At 41.1% G+C, this 23,826-nt stretch overlaps 2 protein-coding genes across 9 annotated transcripts in view; both read left to right on the forward strand.

Annotated features, from left to right (window-relative positions):
* Positions 1–17,592, forward strand: part of peak1 (pseudopodium-enriched atypical kinase 1) — a 110,840-nt gene extending 93,248 nt beyond the window's left edge. For 7 of the 8 annotated variants that reach the window (XM_042411162.1, XM_042411160.1, XM_042411159.1 and 4 more), the window contains 2 exons: positions 8,019–8,845; positions 13,052–17,592. In XM_042411162.1, coding sequence (XP_042267096.1) covers positions 8,019–8,845; positions 13,052–14,443 — 2,219 coding nt within the window. In that variant the 3' untranslated portion in view covers positions 14,444–17,592. The remainder of the gene's footprint in view (positions 1–8,018; positions 8,846–13,051) is intronic. The other variant, XR_006096146.1, reaches the window with a different exon arrangement.
* Positions 17,593–18,173: 581 nt separating this feature from the next.
* syt12 (synaptotagmin XII) overlaps positions 18,174–23,826 on the forward strand; it is a 28,494-nt gene continuing 22,841 nt past the window's right edge. Inside the window, exons 1-2 of the mRNA XM_042412320.1 lie at positions 18,174–18,806; positions 20,812–21,042. The gene's annotated coding sequence lies outside the window, so the exon portion shown is untranslated. The remainder of the gene's footprint in view (positions 18,807–20,811; positions 21,043–23,826) is intronic.

Below are 23,826 nucleotides of genomic sequence, written 5' to 3' on the forward strand. Positions count from 1 at the left end.
GAAAGTGGATCACCCACTCTAAGAAACATGTTTGACATGATTTATGAGTTTTGAGTAGGGCTTCACTATTAACCACATTACCACCTTACCACAATACAATAACATGTACCGCATGACTAACCACAGTACTGTCTTTAATGTCATGAATGCTTTTCGATGGGAGAGAGGAGGAACGCAAGTGTGAATACTCATAGCCACGATGCAACACTAGTTTAATAAGTTAAACAGACATTATATATGGGATAGGACACAGGTGTGCTCTGTCATGGGGAGGAGTGTCCTCAAGCACATTTACATACTGTAGGATGAGCAAGTACCTGATTAATATGCCATTTAAAAATCCCATTAGAAAAGCACAATACAGTTGATAAATAGCTCAGTGTATACAGTATATCAAAACACGTCTCCATATAGATATCAAGAAACAAGTAAACATTAGAAAGATACAATACAATTGATAAATAGCTCAGATTATGCAACGTATCAAAAAGCGTCTCCATATAATTATCAAAAGACAGATAAGAGTCTGTAACACAGCTTTATCAAGACACATAATATTAGGAGAGACATAGCAAATACTATTTTAAGGAAAACCAAACACCCCCAGCTCAGACAGGCTTCCTAAAGAGGAGACCACACGGTATAGACATTATATCTCACAAGTAGATTTAGGATAAATATATTAGAAATATACTAGGAAAACATTTTTTTTAATTGAAAAAAATAAATTGTAGAAAAGGTTAAGGACGGAGATAGAGGCAAGACGCCTACGAGACGATAAACCATAAATGAAAAACCAATGTTTAGGCCATTAGGGACAAGGGTATTTAAGGAATAGATCCATTAAGCCTCTCTTTTCAACAACCTATCAAGGTTGTCCCCTCTTCTAGAAAAGTTCATTTTTTTCTATGGCCATGTACTGGAGAGCAGAAATTGCATGAGCAGCCTCAATGAAGTGTGCTGCACAATAGGTAATATTTTTACATCTTATGAAGCTGCGATATTCCGCTATACACACCTTAAGGGCACATTTAGTTTTGCCCACATAGTACTGCCACATGGACATGAGATAATATTTTTATAGTGCAAGAATAACCCCCTTATAGGGGTTTTCTTACCTGAATGGGGTGTTTAAAATCAGTACATTTAAAAGTACTCTTGCATTGCGCACAAGCACCACATTTGTAATTCCTATCAGGGATAGGGGCGAGCGTGCATTGTGGCAGGATTTCTGGAGGAGGCAGGTCAGTACGGACTAGAGCATCTCTATGGTTTCTACCTCGTGAGAAAACTACTTGAGGGGGGTCATTGAAAACATTATATAAGTGAGGGTCTATACACAACAGGCTTTATCATTTCGGCACAACAGGAATACTTGATGATGAATAAAGGAACTAACCCTTTCCTACTTTTCTGGACGCCCTTGAAAAGGTCCACTCTAAATATCTCATTTATCTTCTCAACAGCAATGTCCAGTTGTTGTTCTTTGTAGCCACGTTTGTTAAATTTGTCTTTCATTACATGCATATTTCTAGTAAAATCAAAAGGGGCTTTACAGATTAGTTTCAACCTGCAAAGCTGACTACAGGGTAGACTATTTTTTTAGAGAAACAGGATCACAACTGTCAGCTCTTAAAAGGCTTTTGCGATCAGTGGGTTTGGTATACAAGTCAGTGTACAATATATTGTCTCTACGGATGATCCAGGTGTCAAGAAAGTTGATTCTCTGTAAATCATAAATTTATAGTGAACTTGAGGTGTTTCAGAAGCTAAATTTAAAAAGCTGCAAAAGGACTGTAGTCATACCTCTTGTAAACCAGAATATTAGACAGAAAGGGTTTGGCTGCACTATTAAGTATTTTTATTTTTTCTAGATATCTCACATACAAGCTAGCAACATTACAAGACATATTGGAGTCCATAGCCACACTTTTTTCGTTGCAGGAAGAAATCATCCCGAAACATAAAAAGTTGTGAGTAAGGACCATCTCAGCGAGGGTAGTAATGCAATGATTTGAAAGACTCAAGTACATATTACGTGATTGTAGAAAAAATATTCAAGAGCTTGAATATCTCCTTCATGGGGACCATTTGTGTACAATGTTTCTACATCAAATATGATGAATATGCAATCTGTAGGGAGGGGATCTAGGGGCTCCAAGACAGAAATCATGATCTGTGTCTTTAACAAAAGAAGGAAGCTGCTCAGCCAGTTGTCTGATAAAATAATCAACAAATGTGGAAATAGCAGAAGTAAGAGAGTCAATGGCCGACGCTATGGGGCGTCCAGGTGGATTTGAGGGGCTCAAAAAACCGTCTAGTACCCCTGAGAAAATGACTTTAAATTGGGGGGTAGGGCCACCTGGTCAATGAATATAAAAAGTAGCATTTTGCAGTTGTCTGGAGCACTCTGCTACATAGTCATTTTTATTGAGAATAACCAAAGCCCCACCTTTTATCAGCTGAGCGAATTATGATAGAAGAGTCAGATGGGAGATCAGACAGGGCCTGTCTGTCTGCCCTACTAAGACTGTCAAATGTTTGATAGTCATATCCAATATGCAGTACATCTTCAATATCTCTCTCAACTAGTCTACAAAAAGTAGAAAGCTTTTATCTTCATGTTATATCTGAAACTAATTATCATGCTGTCTGTGTTCTGGAAATGTTCCTCATTGTCTGCACTGACACTTAAACATTCAAGTCCAGTATGAACAAGGCACGAAAGTCTCTCTCTCCTCAGTCTGAATCGTTCACTTGGATGCGTTTGACTCATTTTCAAGTGATTCTTTTGCTTGTAGAACACAGATCTAATCTTTTCTAGCAAGTAAACCGAACTTCCAGACAGAATAAAAAGAAAGACAAATTGCGTAACCTGATCTTTGTAGTGTAAATGGAGTCAGCGCAGGGTAGAAATAGAAGTTAAAGGAGTAAGTGCTTGTTATCTCATTCTTAAGTTCCATAACATTATTTGAAGTCAAAGAGTGACATAAAAATGTTCTTTTTGAGGTGAAAGCAAGAAATCAGACAATCATCAGGAGGCAACATATACTGCTTATCTATACTTTTTTTACTGGTACTACATAACACTTGTCTAATATCTTTTATCACAAAAAGGCAAAAAAAAAAATCCCTGCATGTTGCTGTTTTGTTCCCATTTGTATCTACATGACAATGCAGGAAAAATAATTTTGCTTTGAATACTATGAATGTGAGTAGTGAAATCCATATACATGTACACTCGGGGAGGAATTGCGAGAGAGACAGTGGCTTGCTGAAATGTTTTATTTATTTATTTTTTGTCCTTCGAAAGCAACAAAGACAAATTTGGGGAGATTTTTAAAAATAATTCTTAATTCTTTAAGCTTTTTGTCTCAGCAGCCCTCGCCAATTTCAGATTTAGACTTAGAAAATAGAAAATAAAAATATCTAAATCATACAAAAAATTACAGAAGGGCCCATATACCCTCCTCCATGGTTTGCAATACTACTGCAGAACAGACATATTTCTCTTAGACCATGATGAGGAAATTTTTCTTACTTAGTTCCCATTTGGAGTCAGTTTGTGACTAGTTGACTGTCAGTGGACATATTATCAGTAGAGTACAATACATCACAGGTTTTATTGTGGTGGAACAATGAGTACGTTAAAATCAGGCAGCCTGAAAGCAACAAGAGGAAGAGAGAGAGGTAGGCACAGCTGTCAAACATACACAGCAGGGTACTTAAAACATGAAGTTGTGTGTGTGGGAAAGCCTATCGCTGTGATCACGTGGTGCGTGAGAGAAAAAGAACTGGAAGTGATGGAGCGTGGAGTGTGGGTTTGTGGAACAGCGTTGAACAGATGCGCTATCGAGGTGCTTCGCTGTTTGTTTACTGTGAGGGTTTTAAAGGTGCGTGGGTCTTTGTTTCTTGTTAAGGATTTCGTCGGAGACTGTTTGTATGTTGTTGCGCTAATTAGTCTTCTTTTTACAAGGACGTATGCAAATTTGGGTATGCTCTGTTTGTGTTTTTGTGAGGTTCACAATGCAGACCAGCTGTGTAGATGCATATATTGTGATTGTACTAAAAGCTCCCTGGATGACGCATGATGAGCCGCCTGCAGCCGAATTTCACCCCTCACTCTCTTCTCTAATGAGAAACAAGGCAGGAGTGTTTGTTTGTGTTTGTCTGCCTTCATACATCAGTACTTCATTTTTTTGTTTTGAGAGGGTATGTGGGCTTCAAGATTAACATGACAGCCGCTAAGTGTGATGCCGCGTTGAAGTTTTCACATCTATCTTGTCTTTTCTACATGTCAGAATTGCAGAAACAGAATTGATTCGCCTCGCACTCCCCCCGTCTCTCTCTGACTCTTTCACTCTCTGCTGTCCACTTTTAGCTGCATTAATACATTTTCACACATTTTAGAAGAGACTCATTTTGAAAGCATAAGTGTCTCTCTCTCTCTCTCTCACTCGCTATGTATACAGTATACACACACACACACATTTTTTTTAAATCAGAGCATCAGGCAGTAGGAGGCAGAGCGCTCGCTGCCTCACTCAGTGAGAAATCTCCAGTATTGGTGGGAACATTGAGCCTGCTTGTTGGCACCAGCGGCTCTGCACAGACTCTCAGGGATGGAAGCACAGAGAAGCAGTTCACTCTGCATCTCTTCGCAGCCGCTCTGCCGCATTTACCTAAAAGGGCATTAGTGGAACTGAGGTAATCTCGTTTAGCTTGTTTGCCTCTTTATCTCGACGTATTCATCTATTTCATCACATGTCTGTTGTTTATCTCTCTGTTATCAGGTGTCTCCGACTCACCTTTTTTTTTTTGTTGTTGTTTCTCTTTCTCTGTCACTTCCCTCAGTTTTACCACCTCTCGCAACCCACTCCGCTGCTCTCGCTTCGTTCCACCCCTCTGTTCCTCTTTATTTTACCACCTCGCCTCCTCTTGTTGCAGTGTCAGTTAGTTTTATTGCAGCACAATGGCTGAACAATAATCCCTCTGCTACAGCAACAAGTTCCTTCATCTCACAAACAAATGTTAGATAACACTGGTCTCAGTTTACTGGAATTGTTATGGCATTACTTAATATGGCATTTTTAATTTTGTTTTACTTATATAATTTATTGTACATCAAGGTTAAGAACAAGTGATTTTTATTTCATTCTAAAAAGTTAATATTGTTTCAGTAGTTCCATATCCAGTCTTTGAGGAGATGTCTTTACAGTAAATGGATTTGCTACCATCTGTGAGTGTTAGTGTCAATTTATATTTCAAATATTCTTAAATAGTGAAATTATGAACCCAGCCCTGCTGGAGAATCTGCTTTCTTTTTACTGCACCTGCCTCTATAACCTTTCATTTGTGTGCATGTGTTTGATTTTTTTTTTTCTGTGATTATAATGTGCAGCAGGGACAATGTGATGCATCTTAATTTGCATATATTGTTACTCAGATTGGGACTTATTGAAATAGAAAGCAGAAGCAGAAGAATAGTTTCAGACACATGAGGTTCTGTGCTCTGGAGGAGAAGAAAATGCAATTAGCTATAAAAACCTGTGCAGATTTTGGGAGGATTGGGACTCTCTGCTGCTTTATCCTCTGGAGACAGACGCTGGTCATAAAAAAGTTAAATGTAACAGCAGTGTGTTTTAAATTATAAGGAAATAACTTTGTCATTAGCATGATCCATGACTAGTCACCGTGCAGTACTTTTCCAAAACTTCCATCTTTTTGTAGTATTTTTCAATAACAAGTATTAGTGTGTTTTTGTTCTGTTCTTTTTTTTCTCCAGATAGCTTATTAGACACGTTTGTTCAAATGGATCGCTTTTAAAAACAATCCCTTATGAAGATACAGTAATATTTTAATATCTTAAACTGTTCCTTCACATAGTTTGTTTACCTTCATTCACGCTGAACTCATCTGTCCATGCAGTACAGATCTGGAAACAGGCTATCTGATAATCATTTGAATAACAGCATTCTGTGTCGTTATATTAAAAGGCCATTAAAAAAATTGTGCAAGTTGCAGAAATGGTTCCAACAATGTTAATGTCAGTAAATATAGACATAGCCCCAAACCACAACTTTGTCTCAGAGGGCTTATGTATTTTTCTTGATTTTGAAATGACAAACACAAACTGAGTTAGCCTTATGTAATAAGTTAAATCACAACCACAGTGCTGCAGTAAGACTGGACGAGGGGAGCGGTTGTTTTCTGGGATGGATTACTGCAGATTGGTGGAGGAACACATTAAATATATTCGTTCCAGGAAGGATTAACAAGACTCATTTACTTCATCCTGACTACTCTTTCTTAAGGCTTTCCTAAGATGATGGCAGAGTGACGGTACACGTGAGGAGCTACTCATACCGTTTTAACAAGGAAATGTTATTAGAATTTGTGATCAGTGGCTTTTGAACTGTGCGAAGAGAGAAAGGATTTGTTAAAGTAAAGCTTCCTACTGAAGAAATGGGAAAAGTAATTTGGCAGAAGGATGTGACTTTGAAAGACAGAATCTTATAACACTCAGCAGCCTCTCATCGTGATCTTCCTAGAAAACGTGGTGTTCCCTGGTGAGTGAAAAACTGCACAGTAGGGTCGTCTGTGACCTTGTGCATCCACTCATCTAAAACCACCAGGCTGTTTCACTCCCATCATGCAAATGGCACGACTCCTTTATTCTCTTCATCTTGTCAGACACTTGTCTTTGACCCATCTGCCTCTGTGGTCCTCAACTCCAGAGAACACTGAGGCAATGCAATCAACCCCATCACCCCTCCAATTCCCACCCACCGCCATCCCAGAAAAAAATAAGGTCACTTCAAGCCACTGATAAATTTGCTCTCCACGCTGCCTCTTTAAGCCTCACTGCAGAGCAGAAGTGCAGATTGAGTCGGGCAGCTGGATGGTTGGAGGGACGACTTGTGCCCAGCTGTCCCGCTCTCTGGCTTCAATTCTCCTCAGGGCCACCAGTTCCCTCACGTGCCGCAGCACACAACCTCGTGTTTAGCCCTCTCTTCCTCATGAGAGGCAGGAAGACAGTAGGCGGCTGGAAAACGCCATGTGGGAGGAACAAGTAGCACTTAACTGCTGGGGGAAGCTAAGGATGCGAGAGAGTGGAATTACTTGTGTTTCTGGTTTCATGTTTATCCATTTCAGCTGCAATGAATTCTTTTGAATCTCTAAACCAAATTTGAGGAGTTAAAGCTGTTACAGATGCTTAAAATCTGTCTTCACAGCCAGAAATCACAAACCTATGAAGTCTGATTTGCCTTTCCTGGCCATCAAAACAAATATAAGAATAAAAATTGAAAGTAAAATCCAAAAAACTGTCATCTGAACAGCAACAGGTGACAATGATCCAGGGAAAGACAGACTCACCAACTCTAGATGTTTTGCGTCTTTCATGTATTTGGTATAAACTGATCACTGACCACTGCTATCGGGAAACGTGAGCTGTTGTTTGCAACTTAATGAAGCAACGTTCTCACATAATTTGACTTTCTGGGTATTGAATTTTACTTCTCCTGCTGTCATGTGTTCAGCTTTATATATAGTGCAATTGTTTAACACCATGTTTCCTTTTCCCCTTTCAGTTGTTTTAAAGTTGGTAATATAGTTTTATTACACACTGTCCGACAGTATCACACAGTATATTCTTGTTACAGCTCTTCAAGTTATATGATATTTTAACTGGGTGAAATTTTCAAACCCTAGACTCCATGTTTTTTATTTCTGCACCATTCCATCAATAGAAATATTTTAGATGTCTGAACCCTTTTTTTATACACATTTCTCCAAAATTCACCCTGACATATTTGGTATCTTTGGAAACATTGGAATTTCCACTAGAAAGTTAAATGAAATTGTGTTTTGCAGCACAGCCTGAGTTTGTGTTGACCGCCCTAGTCTAGCAGTGGAATCGAAGAGATAAATCAATCTTTCAGTCTGAATTGCACAGATTTTTTTTTTATTATTATTATTCATACAATAAATACAATGTGATCCTTCTTCCTCTCCAGGTCAATCCAGAGCCAACATGATCCCACTGAAACAGCCAAGGAACATCAAAGCATCCAACGACACTCTGGCTTCCATCGACCTTGATGGCCCAACGGACCAGCCAGCCCCTAAGGCCACACCACCACCACTACCTAAAAAGGCTGTTCCTCGCTCCAGCACAGAGCCCAGCCTGGGAGGTAAAGAGCCAACCCAGGGAGCCCTGAGACCTCGGGCTGAAGCCAAACCTGGGGGCACCAACCTGAGTGTGGCCAACCCCCTCTACGACTTGGACTCCACCTGGGAGACAGCCAGTCAGAGCTCCTCTCTCAGCTCTGAGCCACACCGAGCCCATGAACACGAGAGCGGTGACTCCCTGGAGAGGCCATCAGTTGCCACGGCCACCAACAAGGGTCGCCCGACTAACAGCATGTCCTCCCTGGTTCAGCAACCCGCTGCTGCCCTCAGCGCCACCAGAGAGAGGAGGGCCTACCCAAGTACAGAGTCTCTTGCAGGGAGGGGTCGGACAACCGGTCGAGGTGCTGCTGCTGCTGCTGCTGCTGCTGGAGGAGGTGGCTCCAAGCCCCAGAGACCTGCTCTTTACAGGGGGTTGGACAGCTGGGATGAGGTGGTGGGGAGGATCAGGGGGCTCCACACGGACACGCTGCGGAAGCTGGCATCCAAGTGCGAAGACCGTTTCATGGCTGGCCAGAAGGATCACCTGAGGTTCGGCACTGACAGCTGGTCCCACTTCAGGCTGACCACTGGGAAACCTTGCTGCGAGGCTGGAGACGCTGTATACTACACTGCTTCCTACGCCAAGGACCCGCTGGTCAACTACGCCATCAAGGTGAGATGTCTGGTTCTATTTAGTACTTTATAGATCTGAAAAATGTTTCCCATGTTACTGTGAAATAAATGCAATGAGAACAATCAGATTGACCTGTTCAGTTTCCTTACCGATAGAAAGAGAGATTATAATATAAATGTTATAATTGTAGGCATATAAGTGCCTAGAAAATGTAAAACAAACTGACATTTTGAGTGAAGGTAAAATACATTTAGCAGTGTGCCATGGTGGTAAAAGAGTCAAAGACCATCTGCATGATTTGTCCTTTGCAATGGTATTCAGACAACTTAATTTGGTTATAAAATTTCTTAATTCTCTGCCATTTATGTAATATAGTACCATATTCCACACATTGCATTTAAGCACATGTCATATTTAAAGTCCTCAAACTGTGTGTGACTCTGACACATACACTAACTGAAGCTAGTTTGTCCCACTTTCCAGTCAAAGTATTTAAAGTTTTTTTCCCACGTAATGCAGCTACCAATTTTAGGCCTGACCCAAAAAAAAGCTACAGTATATATACTCTAACCATAGTATTTCTACTATTTTTCTGTATCTTATTGGTTGAAATTTACAAGTGTGTGTTTTTATTTATTTGAATCCTTATTTCTCATTGCATTGTTAGGGTTTTTTTTAGATAAGTTTGTAGTTTGGTGGTTGCTGTCCTTGGAATAATTTTATAAAAAATCCTTGAATTTTATTTTTTCTGGCTGTTGAATCACCTCCCTGAGCTGAAGCAGAGGAACGTGTTTGTGCTGAAATATTAGCACTTAAACTTTGAGCCTTTAGGGCATGACCTTCTGCAATAAAACCTGTGTGTGCATGCATTCGTGCCTTCTCTATATAATTGTTTGAGGGTAGCAGTTATTTATGTTACTGTGTGTGTGTGTGTGTGTGTGTGTGTGTGTGTGTCAGTAAGAAGGAGAGAGAGGTGGGGGTCGGAGGGGGTGGGGGAGGCGGGCGAAGCTTGCCGGAAGAGTTTTGAAGCTAAATACAAAGCAGATATGGATGAAGGTTGCATTATTCACAGGATATGAAACTCTGCGCTCCACAGCACTTCAAAGCTTTGCCTTCATATTAGCAGCAGGCTCAAGAGAAAGACTTGTTTTTTTATGATGCTCATCCATAAATAAGGCAACCAGGAGCAGCAGAAGCAGCAGAGCACAAACAGGCCCCAACTTCCCAATTAAACTTTCCCCAGCTCTCCCATTTTTTAATGCAGCCCACTCGCGCTCCTGCCTACCTTCACCCGCAAGTGCAGTTGATCCTCCTGCAAATGAGATTTTTACATGCTGTGATATTTTTAATGCGGCGATAATTATTCATAACCCACCTTTAGCATGTCTGTGTGAAATCTTGACTCTCCAAGGAATTCAGTGAATGAGGTCGTGTGCTTTAAAGTACCTCCGAAATGTCAGCATTAAGGAACAATAAATGGAACTGATTCTGAGTGTCCATTAGCCCTGGAGGTCTGTGTTTACAATCTGCAATACAGCTTACAAAATATGGTCGTGAAAAGCAGCGAACAGAAGTCTACAAATGTATCCTCAAAGTTGTTTTGCTCAAAAAATGATAAAAGGCAGCTGTAGCCTCAAAGCTAACGTGTCAGAACAAAAATCCAGTGGACCTGCACATTCCTAAAGACTTACATTACTGTACAGAGTGTGTTTGAAAGGAACGCAGTGAGGAACACACTCATTCATCTCACATCACTATCTAATAGACGGACATAAATTATGCGAGAGACAACCAAGGTTAAAGTCAACATTAATAGAAGTCATAAAGTGAAGTTGACAGTAATAAAAGAACACACTCACACACACACACGCTTCATCGCTGCCATGTGTGTTACCCGAAGACCGAGGTCAAAGACAAGTTTTTGAAGGTGCTGATAAAACGTTGGGCTGTAACTTAGTATTTACTTTTAGTGGAATCCTGTTATGATGTTATGATCATATAATGTCATCATAAAATCATCATAAAATGTCATAAAAAAGATTGAAAACTGCCCTTTTGCCCTTAAACCCTCATCAGATTGTTTGTTTTTTCCAACCAACAATCTAAAACCCAGAAACAGTTCAGTTTGTTGTTACATGAGATGAAGAAAAACTACAAATACTCACAACTTATATGCTGAAACAAGGGAATGTTTGGTATTTTTGCTTGAATTATTGTCTACATGTTGTAGTTTTCTTAAGCAAGACAACCAAACTACTGTAATGTACTGAAATATTGATATTTCTTTTGGTTTGTTTGTTTGTATTTTAATATAGATCATGATAAGTATTTCAGCCATATCAGCCAGGGTTAGATTGATGGCTACTTATTCAATAAATCAATCCAAGGTTGTCAAGAAATGGACATTAAAGTGTGATTTTTAGGCCATGTCTCTTTTAGTACTGTATGAGAGAAAGCAGCTAACATCTTGCTCTGAATTTAGATTTTAACGATATTCTAAATGTCAAACACAGAAGTCTACAAATGAAATGTTGCATTTTCAACATATTTTGTGCAGACAGTGTCCAGGAACTCATTACTTTCTTTTGCTTTTTACTTTCTCATTACGTTCTTATGTTCCTCTGTTCCTCTGTTCCTGTATACCTGCTGTTTGTTAGACTAAAACACTCAATTTGATCTTCCAAACAAATAAAAAATGCAATGCCCCTTTAAAATAATAATAATGAATAATAAACACATTATAATTCATGTCATCAGAAATCATAGCAAGATTTACTTCCCTCGTCAGTAAATTATTATTATTATTTTTTGCTCTAATGAATTATTTCTCTGAATCTTTAACAGTTAAACATAATTTGAAACATGAAATGTTTGTAATTGATGGTAATATCTGCAAATATTTAAGTAAATTAGACTGTAATTCATGTACAGGTTAATCTCTGTAAGATAATTAGAATATTCACGCTTATCATAGATTTATATGAAACCCATCCTCCAGCCAAAAATATCTTCAGCTTAATATGTTATGACTTCATTCCTTTTTTTTGCTGGTATTTTAGTGAATGTTGTGATGTCTGCAGCGGCTGATCCTACCCTTGACTCAGCTTCTCCGCTCTGCGCTTTGATCAAAGTGAAGAAAGACAAGAAGAGCTGCAGAGGCTGTCACTGTGGTTTAGGAGACAGAGACACGCTCTCACTGCAGTCTGTGACAGCCTCAAGTCCGCTCTCCGTTCCTCTCGGCTCTGTGTGTCATTAACGGCATTGAGCTGAGATGTTCTGGAGAAACGGAGCGGGGCAAACGGAGAGTTTTGAAACGGGGAAAAAAAAACCTCTTTGATCTTTCGGTTCTCTTGTACGTTCTCTGCTAAAATGGTGTTTTGTTCCTGATGTTGCAGAAGAATGCTGTTTGTTTAATAGGCACTCGAGGAGCACTTTTCTGTCACTGGTAGAGTTTATTTGATTTCACTGATTAATAGCAGTCATATATCAGAATATCAGAATTACAGAAGTTTTTACAAGTGCTTGGCAGAGAAAAGAAAAAAGAAAAAACAAAAATACAAACTTAATCTTTCATAATTTAAAGGTTATTGATGTTTCATCCATATTAAAAGACAAGGAAGGCGAATCCGAATTTTTCTTATTATCAACAAGTACCAAAAAAAGACCAAAACCAACATGTTAGTTAGTCTCTCATTACTTTCCAGCCTGTGTGATGCACTCAGCCTCTGTGCTCATTCGTTCCTTCTGAAGACGTAAATCTTTAAAACTGGTCACGTTATATATATATTGTTTTGTCTCAGAAATTTCCTAAAACAGTTGGGCCTTGTAGTTTTTAGAAAATGTTACTCAAACAGGAGCAAACAGTGCATTTGTTGGGAACTGATATCAGCTGTGTATTAATACACATTTGATGCTCTTGTGAGTATTTAGAACGTGTATGTGGTTAACTCAGAATAAACTAGTGTGTTTGTGTATATGATAAGGGGGAGGGTAACAGTTGGAGCTCTGTGGCTCAGGGTAATAAGCAGTATATCAGGTTTTGACACACAGGCAATACCTGTGAGTAGGATGAACTCATTGTTTTGCTTTCCTTGTGGGATTTGCTGACAATAACAAAAACATAAAATATCACCAGACTTCTCCTTTAATAGCAATATTGTCAATTTAGCATTTAGCTTCATCACAGTTGGTTTCTCAGTTCAAAAGCAAACCTTAACACTCTCTTCTCTATCTGTGTTTATGTAGATTTGTCGGAGCAAAGTGAAGGAGACCCAGCAGCAGTTTTTCCACAGCCTGGCAGTGAGGCAGAGCCTCGCCGTGCACTTCAACATCCAGCAGGACTGTGGACACTTCCTGGCTGATGTCCCCACCCGCCTGCTGCCCTGGGAAGAGGAAGAAGATGAGGAGGAGGAAGAGGATGAGAAGGAAGATGTAAACGGGCTGAAGGAGAAAGAGAAAGGGATTAAGACAGAAACCAAGACGACGGACACCAAAGCTCCAAACGGTAAATTAGATGAAACCCCAGCAGCAGGTCACATGACCGCCGCCGGGCGCTTAAGGAGCCGAGTGGTGGTCATCACACGCGAGGTGCCCTTCCAGACGGTGGCTGACTTTGTTCGAGAAGGCGTGTCCCGACATACCCATAACCCAGAGCTGTACGAGCGTCAGGTCTGTCTGCTGCTGCTCCAGCTCTGCTCTGGCCTGGAGCACATGAAACCCTACCATGTGACCCACTGTGACCTGCGACTGGAGAACTTGCTGCTGGTCCACTGCCAACCTGGCAACCCCTGGAATCTGGACATCCTGGAGCCCAACAACAACAGCAACAGCAGCAGCGGCGGCAGCTCTGGCGCGACCTCCGCTAGTGCCGCCGCCGCAGCCGCCAACGCCACCTGCCCCGCCCGCCTCATCATCAGTAACTTCTCCCAAGCCAAACAAAAGAGCACTCTCATGGCCGCCGATCCTGGTACGCTGCGCGACCAGTCACGGCTGGCGCCCGAAATCGTCACAGCGACTCAGTACCGCAAGTGTGACGAGTTCCAGACCGGGATCCTCATCTATGAGATGCTGCACCGGCCGAACCCCTTCGAGGAGACGCCGGAACTGAAGGAGCGGGAGTACACGTGGGCCGACCTGCCGCCGCTGCCGGTTCGATCGCTCTATTCACAGGGCCTGCAGCAGCTGGCCAGGTTACTGCTCACAGTCAACCCCTCTGAAAGGATCCGGATGTCCGAGGCCCGGGCCTGCCTGCAATGTCTGCTGTGGGGCCCTCGGGAAGACTTGTTCCAGGCGCTGGGCTGCAGCAGCACAGGCCCCATGTCTGCAGTCACCTCCAGTCAGCGTGAGGCAACACTCCAGAACTGGCTGGACCTGAAGCGGACACTGATGATGATCAAGTTCGCCGAGCGTTCAATGGACACAGCGTGCGGTGTGAGCCTGGAGGACTGGCTGTGCTGCCAGTATCTGGCGTTTGCAACCACAGACACCCTGAGCCGGGTGGTGCACATCCTGCAGCAGCCGCAGCCACATCCTCCGTCCCAGAACCAGACGCAGCCAGCGCACGCAGCACAGAACCAAACCCAAACCCAAACACATCTAGCACACTCCTTCCACCTGACTCAGTCACAGCCACTCTGAGTTCCTCTGCTGGTTGTTACTATGGTAACAGATCCAACTTCCCCCCCCCCGTGTGGTCCCTCTGCTGACGCTAATGTGTGATGCAAGCTAATAGTCAGCTTTGTCGCAGCAGCCACAGTGCTCACCTAACACTAATAGCTGGTTGTGCAATGTGTGTGTGTTTTCAAATCAATCCACAGAGTGAGAGGCCGTGCTCCCATCAGACAGCTTCATGATCGAGGGTTTTCAAGAGGCTCAGATTACCATCAGCAGGAAGTGCAGCAAATGAAGTGGCTCTCTAACACCGGCCAAGATAATATGAAATACGGTAGCAAATGAAAGTAATTTTTGGCTCTTGACAGAGAATTGGCAAACATTAGCAGCTCATCCTGTGTGTTCTAACACTCCACTAGTACTTGATCAAAGACATTCACCAAATGTGTGAGGGATTTTTAGATTTGTGTGTTTTTTCAGCAATGTTCTGCAAGATTACGGAGTTGTGAGAGCTATATATTAGATACAGTTTGCAGGGCGGCTGTCTCAACGGTTTATTTGAGACAGTGTCAAATGGAATAAATCTGAGATTTTATAGTTACACATTAATGTTACACATTAGTATTTTATAGAAAAGTTTCACCAGATTCACATTTAGATATTCTCAAAGTATTTTGTGTCTGGAGAGGAAACTTGAGATTTTTGTCCCAATTATTCAACTCATTATTGCATAGTATTGTATTTTAAGGAACAATTCACTCCTCAAAAGACACTGATTGAATTATGGAAAAACTAAGAAGAGAAATGAAGGGAGAGCATTTGAAGTGAAGGGAATGGGGGGAAAAAGCTATTAAGTCATCTTAGAAATCAAATCTAATCAGGTTGATTAGGCCTAATCAGATTTTTTTAATTAAGAGTGATGGGAAAAGGGAAATATATTTCACCAGTGAAGCCAAAGATCTGCCACGAATTGTCCATTTTAACACGCTAAAGATATTTTTACAAGATTACAGCAACTAGTCACTAATTAAATATTGGTTAGTCCCAATGTTTGCACAGATCAATGAAATGTCATTTTTTTATGTTTAAAAAAAGTTCTAGCCTGTCTGGAGTTGTTGCTGTTGTATCATATCATACTTTTAACACTTCTGCACGGGGGCTTTGAGCGAGGTAGGTGATGAATGTTGAGCTAAATCTGGCTTTGCAGTTTTGTCAGTTAACAAGTTTTAGACGTGTTCTCTCTCTTTCTCTCACTCTTATTCAGGCTTTGAAGTTAAAATGGGACACAACTCTCCCCAGCTGTTGGTTTGGTTTCTAGTCGGAGTATGTGCAATTAATATATTTTGTTTTGTTGTTGTCTTTTAGAGGTAACGGTAACATTTTTAACATGTTATGCCGCCTTTTACTAATTCTTTCTTCCTTTTTTTGTTTTGTGGCACATAAACTGATTCACGTCAGTTCAATTCTGCAACTGTAGAAACAAAGTTAAGTTCAGTGTAAAGACTTTCTTACAGTGGATGGGAGACAGGGATGTTTCAGGGACTGCCAGAAGGCGGTTATTCTTTGTCTATTGTGTTGTTTTTGTCAAGTTGTTTTTGAACGGTTCTGCGTTACGGATGACATTTGCACATTCAGTCTGAACGTTGGCGCTCCTCGATGGAGACCGGAGGACATGATGATGATGATGATGATGATGCAGGAGAAACTGAGGAGAGTTCCTGTGAATTTGAGGAACTGGAAATGATTTTTTTTTTTTTTTTGCAGCGTGTGGAATGTAAAAGTTTGCCTGGACTGAAACGGACATTCGGACCTGTTCTCATCTGCTTTCTGAACACACTCATCTTCCGACTGAACCACTTCTGTTTCACATAGAAACTCTTATGTGTACGAAACAACCACAGCCTCGAGACAGACAAACAACCCCAAACACTGAGACTTGCTTCCATTCCACCTGCCTTGTTTACCGTCCTCTTGTTATCCAGCTTAACAGGATGGCAGATCGTGCATCGATGCTCACCGCTTGTCACTCTACAGATTTATTCTGCTTTAATTAAATGAGCTGTGTGTTATTGATCAGTACCTTCTAGCCTGGAGTCAGTGGAAGTAACACATTTACACAAGCCTCAGTCTCCACATGTATGCACATTGGTTTATTTATGGTTATGATGAACAAACACTGTAAAAAGCATCTTAAGCTCAGTGTTCTTTTTGTGCAGAACGTTCCCTTGATATTTATCCAGGTGGACGGATGTTTTCAGACCGACACTGCAGAAAGGCTTTGCATCCACAAGTTTACTTTATTGTCTTCGATTGCGCTGTTGCTCTTTTGCATTGTCACCACCTCTGGGTTTTCTTTTCATTTTCTGAAATACTGCAGCAGTTCAGCTTGTCACTTGGGGAAAATGTACTTTTTGGGATCAGGATCCTGTGTTAGTTTTACTGCAGATGTACAGCACAAGACTTAATGGTCCATGGAGCGCAAATGAGACAAAGCAGGTGTGTGTGTTTATTGCTGCGTTTAAAGGGTTTGTGTACTAAGGAATGTGTGTGGACGGCACTGGTGGCTGTCCTTGTATCTAGAGATTTAAGCCTTTATATAGTATATATATATATAAATATATATAACCTTTATCTATTTTAATCCACACACTATTTTGTCGAGTATGGAGCACCTCTATTTCAGTCTTTAGAGAGTCTAAATATCATTTATTCACTTGTAAAGCTTTACTTGACTTTCTTCAACCTTGCTTGTTTTGGGGGAAGAAAAAAAGGTGAGAAGTTATCACTGTCCTAAACACAGGATAAAGAAAAATAGATCAGAGGAAGGAGCATTAATATACAGAACAATGTACAGTATTTTTACCCCCCCTTCTTGTAAATTTACCTGCTTAGGAGTTGAACCACTTTGAAAAGAGGCCGAAGGATAGCTTTCGAACGCACCATTGAAACCCAACATTTCATTAACAGCGACTGTACAGCCTACAGCGAGTATCATTTTCTTTTTCTCTCTGTTTGCTCTGGTTTTCTCTTTGCATTGTTAATTGCCACTGAACAGAAAAACAGAATCTCTGTAAGGCTTTCTATTGATATGTGTACAGTATGTCTCCTGGCCTGCCGCCATTTATTGTTAATCAAGTTAACCGTAACAGAACAATAAATATATGTTTTTATATATACACTTTGTGCCAGTTTTTTATTGCTGTTGTGACTAGTTTGTGCAGTGAAATCTTATGTTATTCAGTCATTTTTGACATATAGTCTGCAAAAGAACCATTCTTGAGTGTTGGGCTCATAATGAGCCTTTAAATTATTTACAGTGATCATACTAAAATTGGAAACATATTCATCTTTTCAGGGGTTTGGAATATAAATTTTCTTTTGTAAATTTTAAGAACTGGTACATCCAGTCTTCCTTTGCAGCTTCATATCAGCAGAGTCTGTGTAGATGAAGAAATTCCCTCACTGCTCTCAGAGTCAATAGAGTTTTTTTCATTTATTAATTACATCAAGTCTACATGCTCAGATGGACGTTTTCAGAATCTTAGATTTTAAAGGAACACTTTCTCATTTTGATAAAGTGCCCAAAAGTATCACAGAATTTCCACACAGCTCACTATTGATCAACAGTGACATTTTGGGATTTGGCGGCTCTTATTGAGCACTTAAACAAAATCAGGGAGCAAATACATAAAGAAGCTCTGTGCCTACATCAGTACAGTGATTTAACCACCAGAGGGAGCCATTCAAAAGGCAATCAAAAACCAGACTGCAGCATCCTCCTGCTGTTAAGCCTCTCAAGTAACTGTCTATTATAGTTTCTGCTTTTACTTGTACTCCTGCTACGTTCAGTTCCACATGTATTAACGGTGACTGAAAGCTGTGTTAACATGCTTGTGTGAATTTAGCTGTACAAATATAAACATGTTGTATTTACGGTACCTCATGGGGATTTGCAGTCAAGGAAACTCCCATCATTTAGCTTTAACCAAAAAGATGAGATTATCCTGTCTAGGCTGAGATTATACTCTTATCCAACATAATATGTCTTACTCTGCGGTCTCACTCGTCGTCTTTAATTGAAAATGAGAAAAGGAAGGAGATGAAGTCCTTTTCATCCACTACAGTTCTGTCATAACAGAAAACTAGTACCCTCATGTTGTATGTAAGGCAAATTACTGCAAGTAGAGCTTCACTTCTAAGGTAAGAGAGGCCTGTTTGATCAGACTGCACCTCCTTTGGCAAATAAAGTGGAGTTTTAATCTCAATTCCTGTTCATCATGTACTGTGTTTACTTTTCTGTCCTCACACACCCTAGTGGCACAGCTGCAGCTGAGGACACATTCACCAAACAAAAGCCCCAAACCTCGCTGTGGATGCTGTCAAAAGAAAGGTAGAAAAGTCATCAGAAGCCAAAAGATGTTATCATAACTGCATCCTGTGCAATGTTTAGGGTATGTTCTCAATGTAAACCTATAAATAATGTTGCAAAATGTTGGTTCCCCAATCTGAGGAATAAAATCTACCCTTTGTTGACATGACAACATCTCACCGGTGTCTCCTCCAGGACCCCCTGTTGCTCCGTTCACCTTAGTTTAAAATCTGCTGCAGTAAGCCGTGGTGAATATTTCTTGCGGGCAGTAATCATCACGTTCATCAGTCTGGATCCAGAGTGATGCTCCACTAGCTTTATTACCTGTACTGTGAGCCATTGCTTAATCAATAATCTTGTTAAATGATGTCAAAGCAGGGCAAACCGGGGGTCAGGGAAACTGAAGGGGGCTGCAGGGGATCCTCAGAAAGCACTCACAATCTGTTATAGAAGTAAAAAAGCACCTTAACAGCATATTTCTTTGGTACAAAGGATCAAAAGTCAACTTCAAGGAAATATCAGCAAGAATGAAAGAACAAGGACATTATTGTCAACATACTGGAGAAGAAATGTGAGATTTTTTTGAGTATTAGCTGTTGCGTTTATCAAACAGTAAAAAGCATAAATGAAATTTAACTTTTGAAATTTCCTGTGCAGCCTAAAAATAAACCGTCCTCCACTGACACCGTTTTGAAGATGAACTATTGGCGAAAGTGTTCTGATGACAAGTGACATTTAGGTTCAATCAGTTGCAAATTCTGTCAATGATGTGTCCTATATGTGATCAATAAGTAAAAGTGGGGAGGTGTGTTTAAGATGCAGATTGGCAGAGATGCAGTAAATGATAGATGAAACAGTTCAAAGTAACTGACGATGCATGTAGTTACACTCCTTTGTAGCATTTTGCTACATGTAAATAGCTTAATAAGATGTAAAAGCATGAAAAAATAGATATTTCTCACTGAAATGTGGTAAAGAGTAATATAAAATACTCAATAAAGATAAAGGTATTTCCAAATGTTACAGCTATACATAGGGATTACAAATTGTGTCTAATGGCTAATAAATAATGTATTAATCCTTTATAGATCAGTAATCATTTATTAATAAGAGCATTTGGGTTGCTATATTCATAAAACTCTTTGACTGTTTATTCTCTAAACATAACTGCATGGATCTATAATGCATTCATAAATGATTTATTAAATATTTAAATATATTCGTTAAATAAACCCTTTATTAGAAAATGACACCTCATTTTTTTTCTTCAGCCACCTCAGTGATGTGTTGTGACTTTATGCTACTAACAGCGCGGTGAGGAGAAGTTTTATTTGCCTTTAATTTAATTCTCTGGCCGCAGCAAGAGGAGGATTAAAGATGATTGTTTTGCTATCTGAGGTGTCATCACTGAACCCTGCCCACCTCCAGTATAGACAGTTATGTAATTTCACACTGAATCATCCCTAACGGCTCAAACCTCAGATGAGGAGGGGAGGAGGGGGAGGAGGAGGAGGAGAAGGAGGAGGAGGAGGAGGTTCTTGGGGCAGAATTTGATCAGTTTTGGGGGTGGGGGGGGGGGCGTTAGATTATGGAGGGCAGCTCGGGGAGACTTTAAAAGTTATAAACTCACACACCTCCCATCCTGGTCTATCCCCGTGCACCCGTTGCGTAACATCAGGGTGTGTGTGTGTTTGTGTGTGTGTGCAGCAGTCAGGTCCTCTCCTGTGCTGCTGCTGCTGCTGCTGCTGTTGTGGAGCTGTGAAGGAGGAGGCGGTGGTCGTGTTATTGAGCGGCCCGGCGGTGGAAGTTGCGCTGCAGGGGTGGGACTTTTTTTCTGCAGTCGGTCAGTCGGGGGTGATCTGCGGCTCACACAGAAATGCAACTGGCAGCAGCTTTCCAGACTCCAGCGAGCAGCAGCAGAAACACACGGACACCTCCGAGCTGAAGATAAACCCTCCTCCTCCTCCTTCTCCTCCTCCTCCTCCTCCTTTGCCTCTTCATCCCTCTGCTCATCTTCCTCCTTCAGCCGGCCGCTTCTGAAAGCTTCCGGATGCGCTGAAACGGGAGGAGTGTGAACGCCGTTTCCCTCCCCTCCTCCACCCCCCGGGACAGATAGACCGGACCGGCACCGGTGCCATTGGATGGAGAGAGGCGCCTGAAGAAGGGAGAGCGGTGGAGTTGGTCAACCCCCCTTCTCCTCCTCCTCCTCTTCCTCCTCCTCCTCCTTCTTCCCTACTGCACCAAAAGAAAACTCCGGGTAAGAAATGCGTGTTCACTCAGGCCGTTTGGCCCCATCGACCACCTGGCGTAAACCGCTGCGCTCCTGCACTCTCGGTGCACTAACACGCAACATGCATCATGGCGAGACTTGGGACTTGCATGTGTCCCTTTTTTTTCTCCTCGGTTCTTTGTTGAGAGTAAAGGATTAATTTAAAGCACATTAGCCGCGCTTGTGAATGCATCTCAGCAGACGGGGTGACAGGAAATGCCTGCCATCCCGTCTTTCAGTCGACCCAAATGTTGATTCGCATTGCAAGTCGACCTGAACTAGGAGCGGGTTATTGCTGAGGGAGTGAATTGATGCTCATGCAGCTTTCACTGGCTGCAGAGGTTAAAGGAGCTGTCCAGCAGGAGCTATCCATTCAGCACCACTCTGCTCAACTCAAACTAGAAACTGCAACTGTGGCCTTAAAAAAAAAACTTAGTGCAGGTTTGATGACCAGTTTCAGGGATTTAAGTGTAAAGTGAAGTCTAGTTCACACAGTCTTTTGTTTGCAGGATAGTGTTTAATCGGCTTATTAGGGCTGCCATAAATCTTTGCGTCATAAATACTTTCAATTCCTGTGTTTTGGTACCAACACCAAGGTGCGTTTTTTACCCCCAATACTTTTGTTTAATTTGATCTTAACAAACAGCTGTTTAAGAACTTTGCCTCAATAAAATGCAGCACACAACTGTTGAGTTAAATCTAAATATATCTGATTAAGCATGCATTCAATGCCGTCCTTTGTTACCTTTGATCAAATTTTGATACCTAGACTTAATTGTTAATAGTGTCAAATCAATGTGTTTGCTTTTGTGCAAGTTGATCTTCTAAATCATGGGTTCCCAACATGGGGGCTTGGACCACACCAAGAGTCACAAGACAAACCTGAGTGGCCACAAGATGAATAACAAAAGGGGTAACAAGCATTTTTCAATTTCTTGGGGGTTTTCTTTTTTTAGACATATGCAACCTGTGAGAGGTCGTTGTGAGGGGACACAATCCAAAAAGGCTTAGTAAATATGGTAATGAAAAAGACTAAATGTTACTAGTTACGCTTGTTAACCCCATAAAGTGATACAGAAGATGATCTTGTTGCTGGTGTGTTTGGTTGCTTAAATGCACTTTCCCATAACTCAAGTTAACTGTTTGTCTCTTTAACACTTCCTTGACTTTATAGGCGCCAGATTTTTTTCTTTGCTTTCTCGCTGTACTCTGTCTTAAAAAGTGACAGTTGTGTGCAAATTACCTGGAAAGCTTTATGCATCAATTAACGGTAAAAAGATGTGTGGGAGTATAGACTTTTCCCTCTCAAAGCTGTGATTCTTAGCACATTCAGGATCTAAAAGAAAAACGTTCACTTGAAAACTACCCAACTTTGCTTTAGACATTTCAAACTTAGACGGAGGAAAAAATCTTGTTAACATTAGCTCACACTCTGGGTCCTCTCCAGCTCTTTGAGTGTTTTCTTCGGAGCTTTCTAATGATGCTGGCGGCCTGTGTGAAGCGGCTCGGCAGTAGAGGTGAAATAGCTGTGTGTGTGTGTGTGTGTGTGTGCGTGCGTGTATGAGTGTGTGTGAGTGTCACTGGGACTCTCGCCTCCTCGCCGAGCTGAAATACGACCTGCTCAGAATTCAATTCTCCACCAGCACTCGCAATCATCTCAGCCATTCGTTTAACACCTACTCTCTCTCTCTCGCTCTCTGTCATGGGTTTCCCTTGCTTACACACACACACACACACAAAGCCTTAATACACCTACTTCCACTTCCTGTGCCCGTGTTGAACTCGTCAAAAGAAAAGTGTTATTACATTAACAAAACTGAGAGCACTTAGATGAACACTGAAGACACATGGCTCTGTGAGTCCAACACCTAAAGGCCCACTGCCATTATCTAAATGGTCTTTCCAAACAAAGAACGGAGAGTTACACCTTAATGTATCACAGCTAATATTTCCCGAATAGATCAGGTAATGGATTGCCTCGTTTTCTGGCGAATGCCTGTGGTCAGAGCAGTTTGCTGCCAAATGTAGCTACAGCTCACTTCTCTCATTGATGCCTCGAAACACAGCAGGCTGGAGAGAGAGAATCATAATCTATCATAAGATGTGTCATATTCATGAGCTAGAAGTTATCAGGTGTTAAACAGTGTTGGCAATATATAAAACTGGTTGCTTTACTGACAATAATCTCAACTGGTTCTGATTTAACAAAACACCTTGCAGGTGCTGAACTAAAGTGAAAATGAACATATATTTTTGTTAAATAATCAGTCTATATACAGTATGTTGATGTTTGTTTATATATGTTTTTGCAGTGATAGTGGCCCCTATATTAGCGCTGTCCAGGAGGCGTGAATTTTTGGTTCCTACTGACAGTGTCAGTCCTGGTAATTTGACGGTTGCAATATCTGTGTGGGCAGGCACTAAAACAGTTCGTAATGTAATTTGTAACTTCAATTACAACAAACACACAGGCAGTTAAAAATGGCACATTTTGCCAACTTGAATAAACAGCTCCATGCGGCAAGTTAACAAAATATAATGTGTACCAACTGCATCTTAAACAATACAGACTAATAAACACACATTTCACATGGCTTGCTGTGGCTGAATCTAAATAAAAGACGTACTGTGGTGTCTATGCTAACACTTAAAAATGTGAGAAGATGAAATTGATATGTTATTATCAGCTGACTTCCATCTGCACTCCATTTAAGCTGATTTCCTTGCCCAAGTGGCACGCTGGCACAGCCAAATAGAGCACAGCCTGTGCTA

Source organism: Thunnus maccoyii, chromosome 5, assembly GCF_910596095.1.
Source record: "Thunnus maccoyii chromosome 5, fThuMac1.1, whole genome shotgun sequence".
NCBI classification, from domain to species: Eukaryota; Metazoa; Chordata; class Actinopteri; order Scombriformes; family Scombridae; genus Thunnus; species Thunnus maccoyii.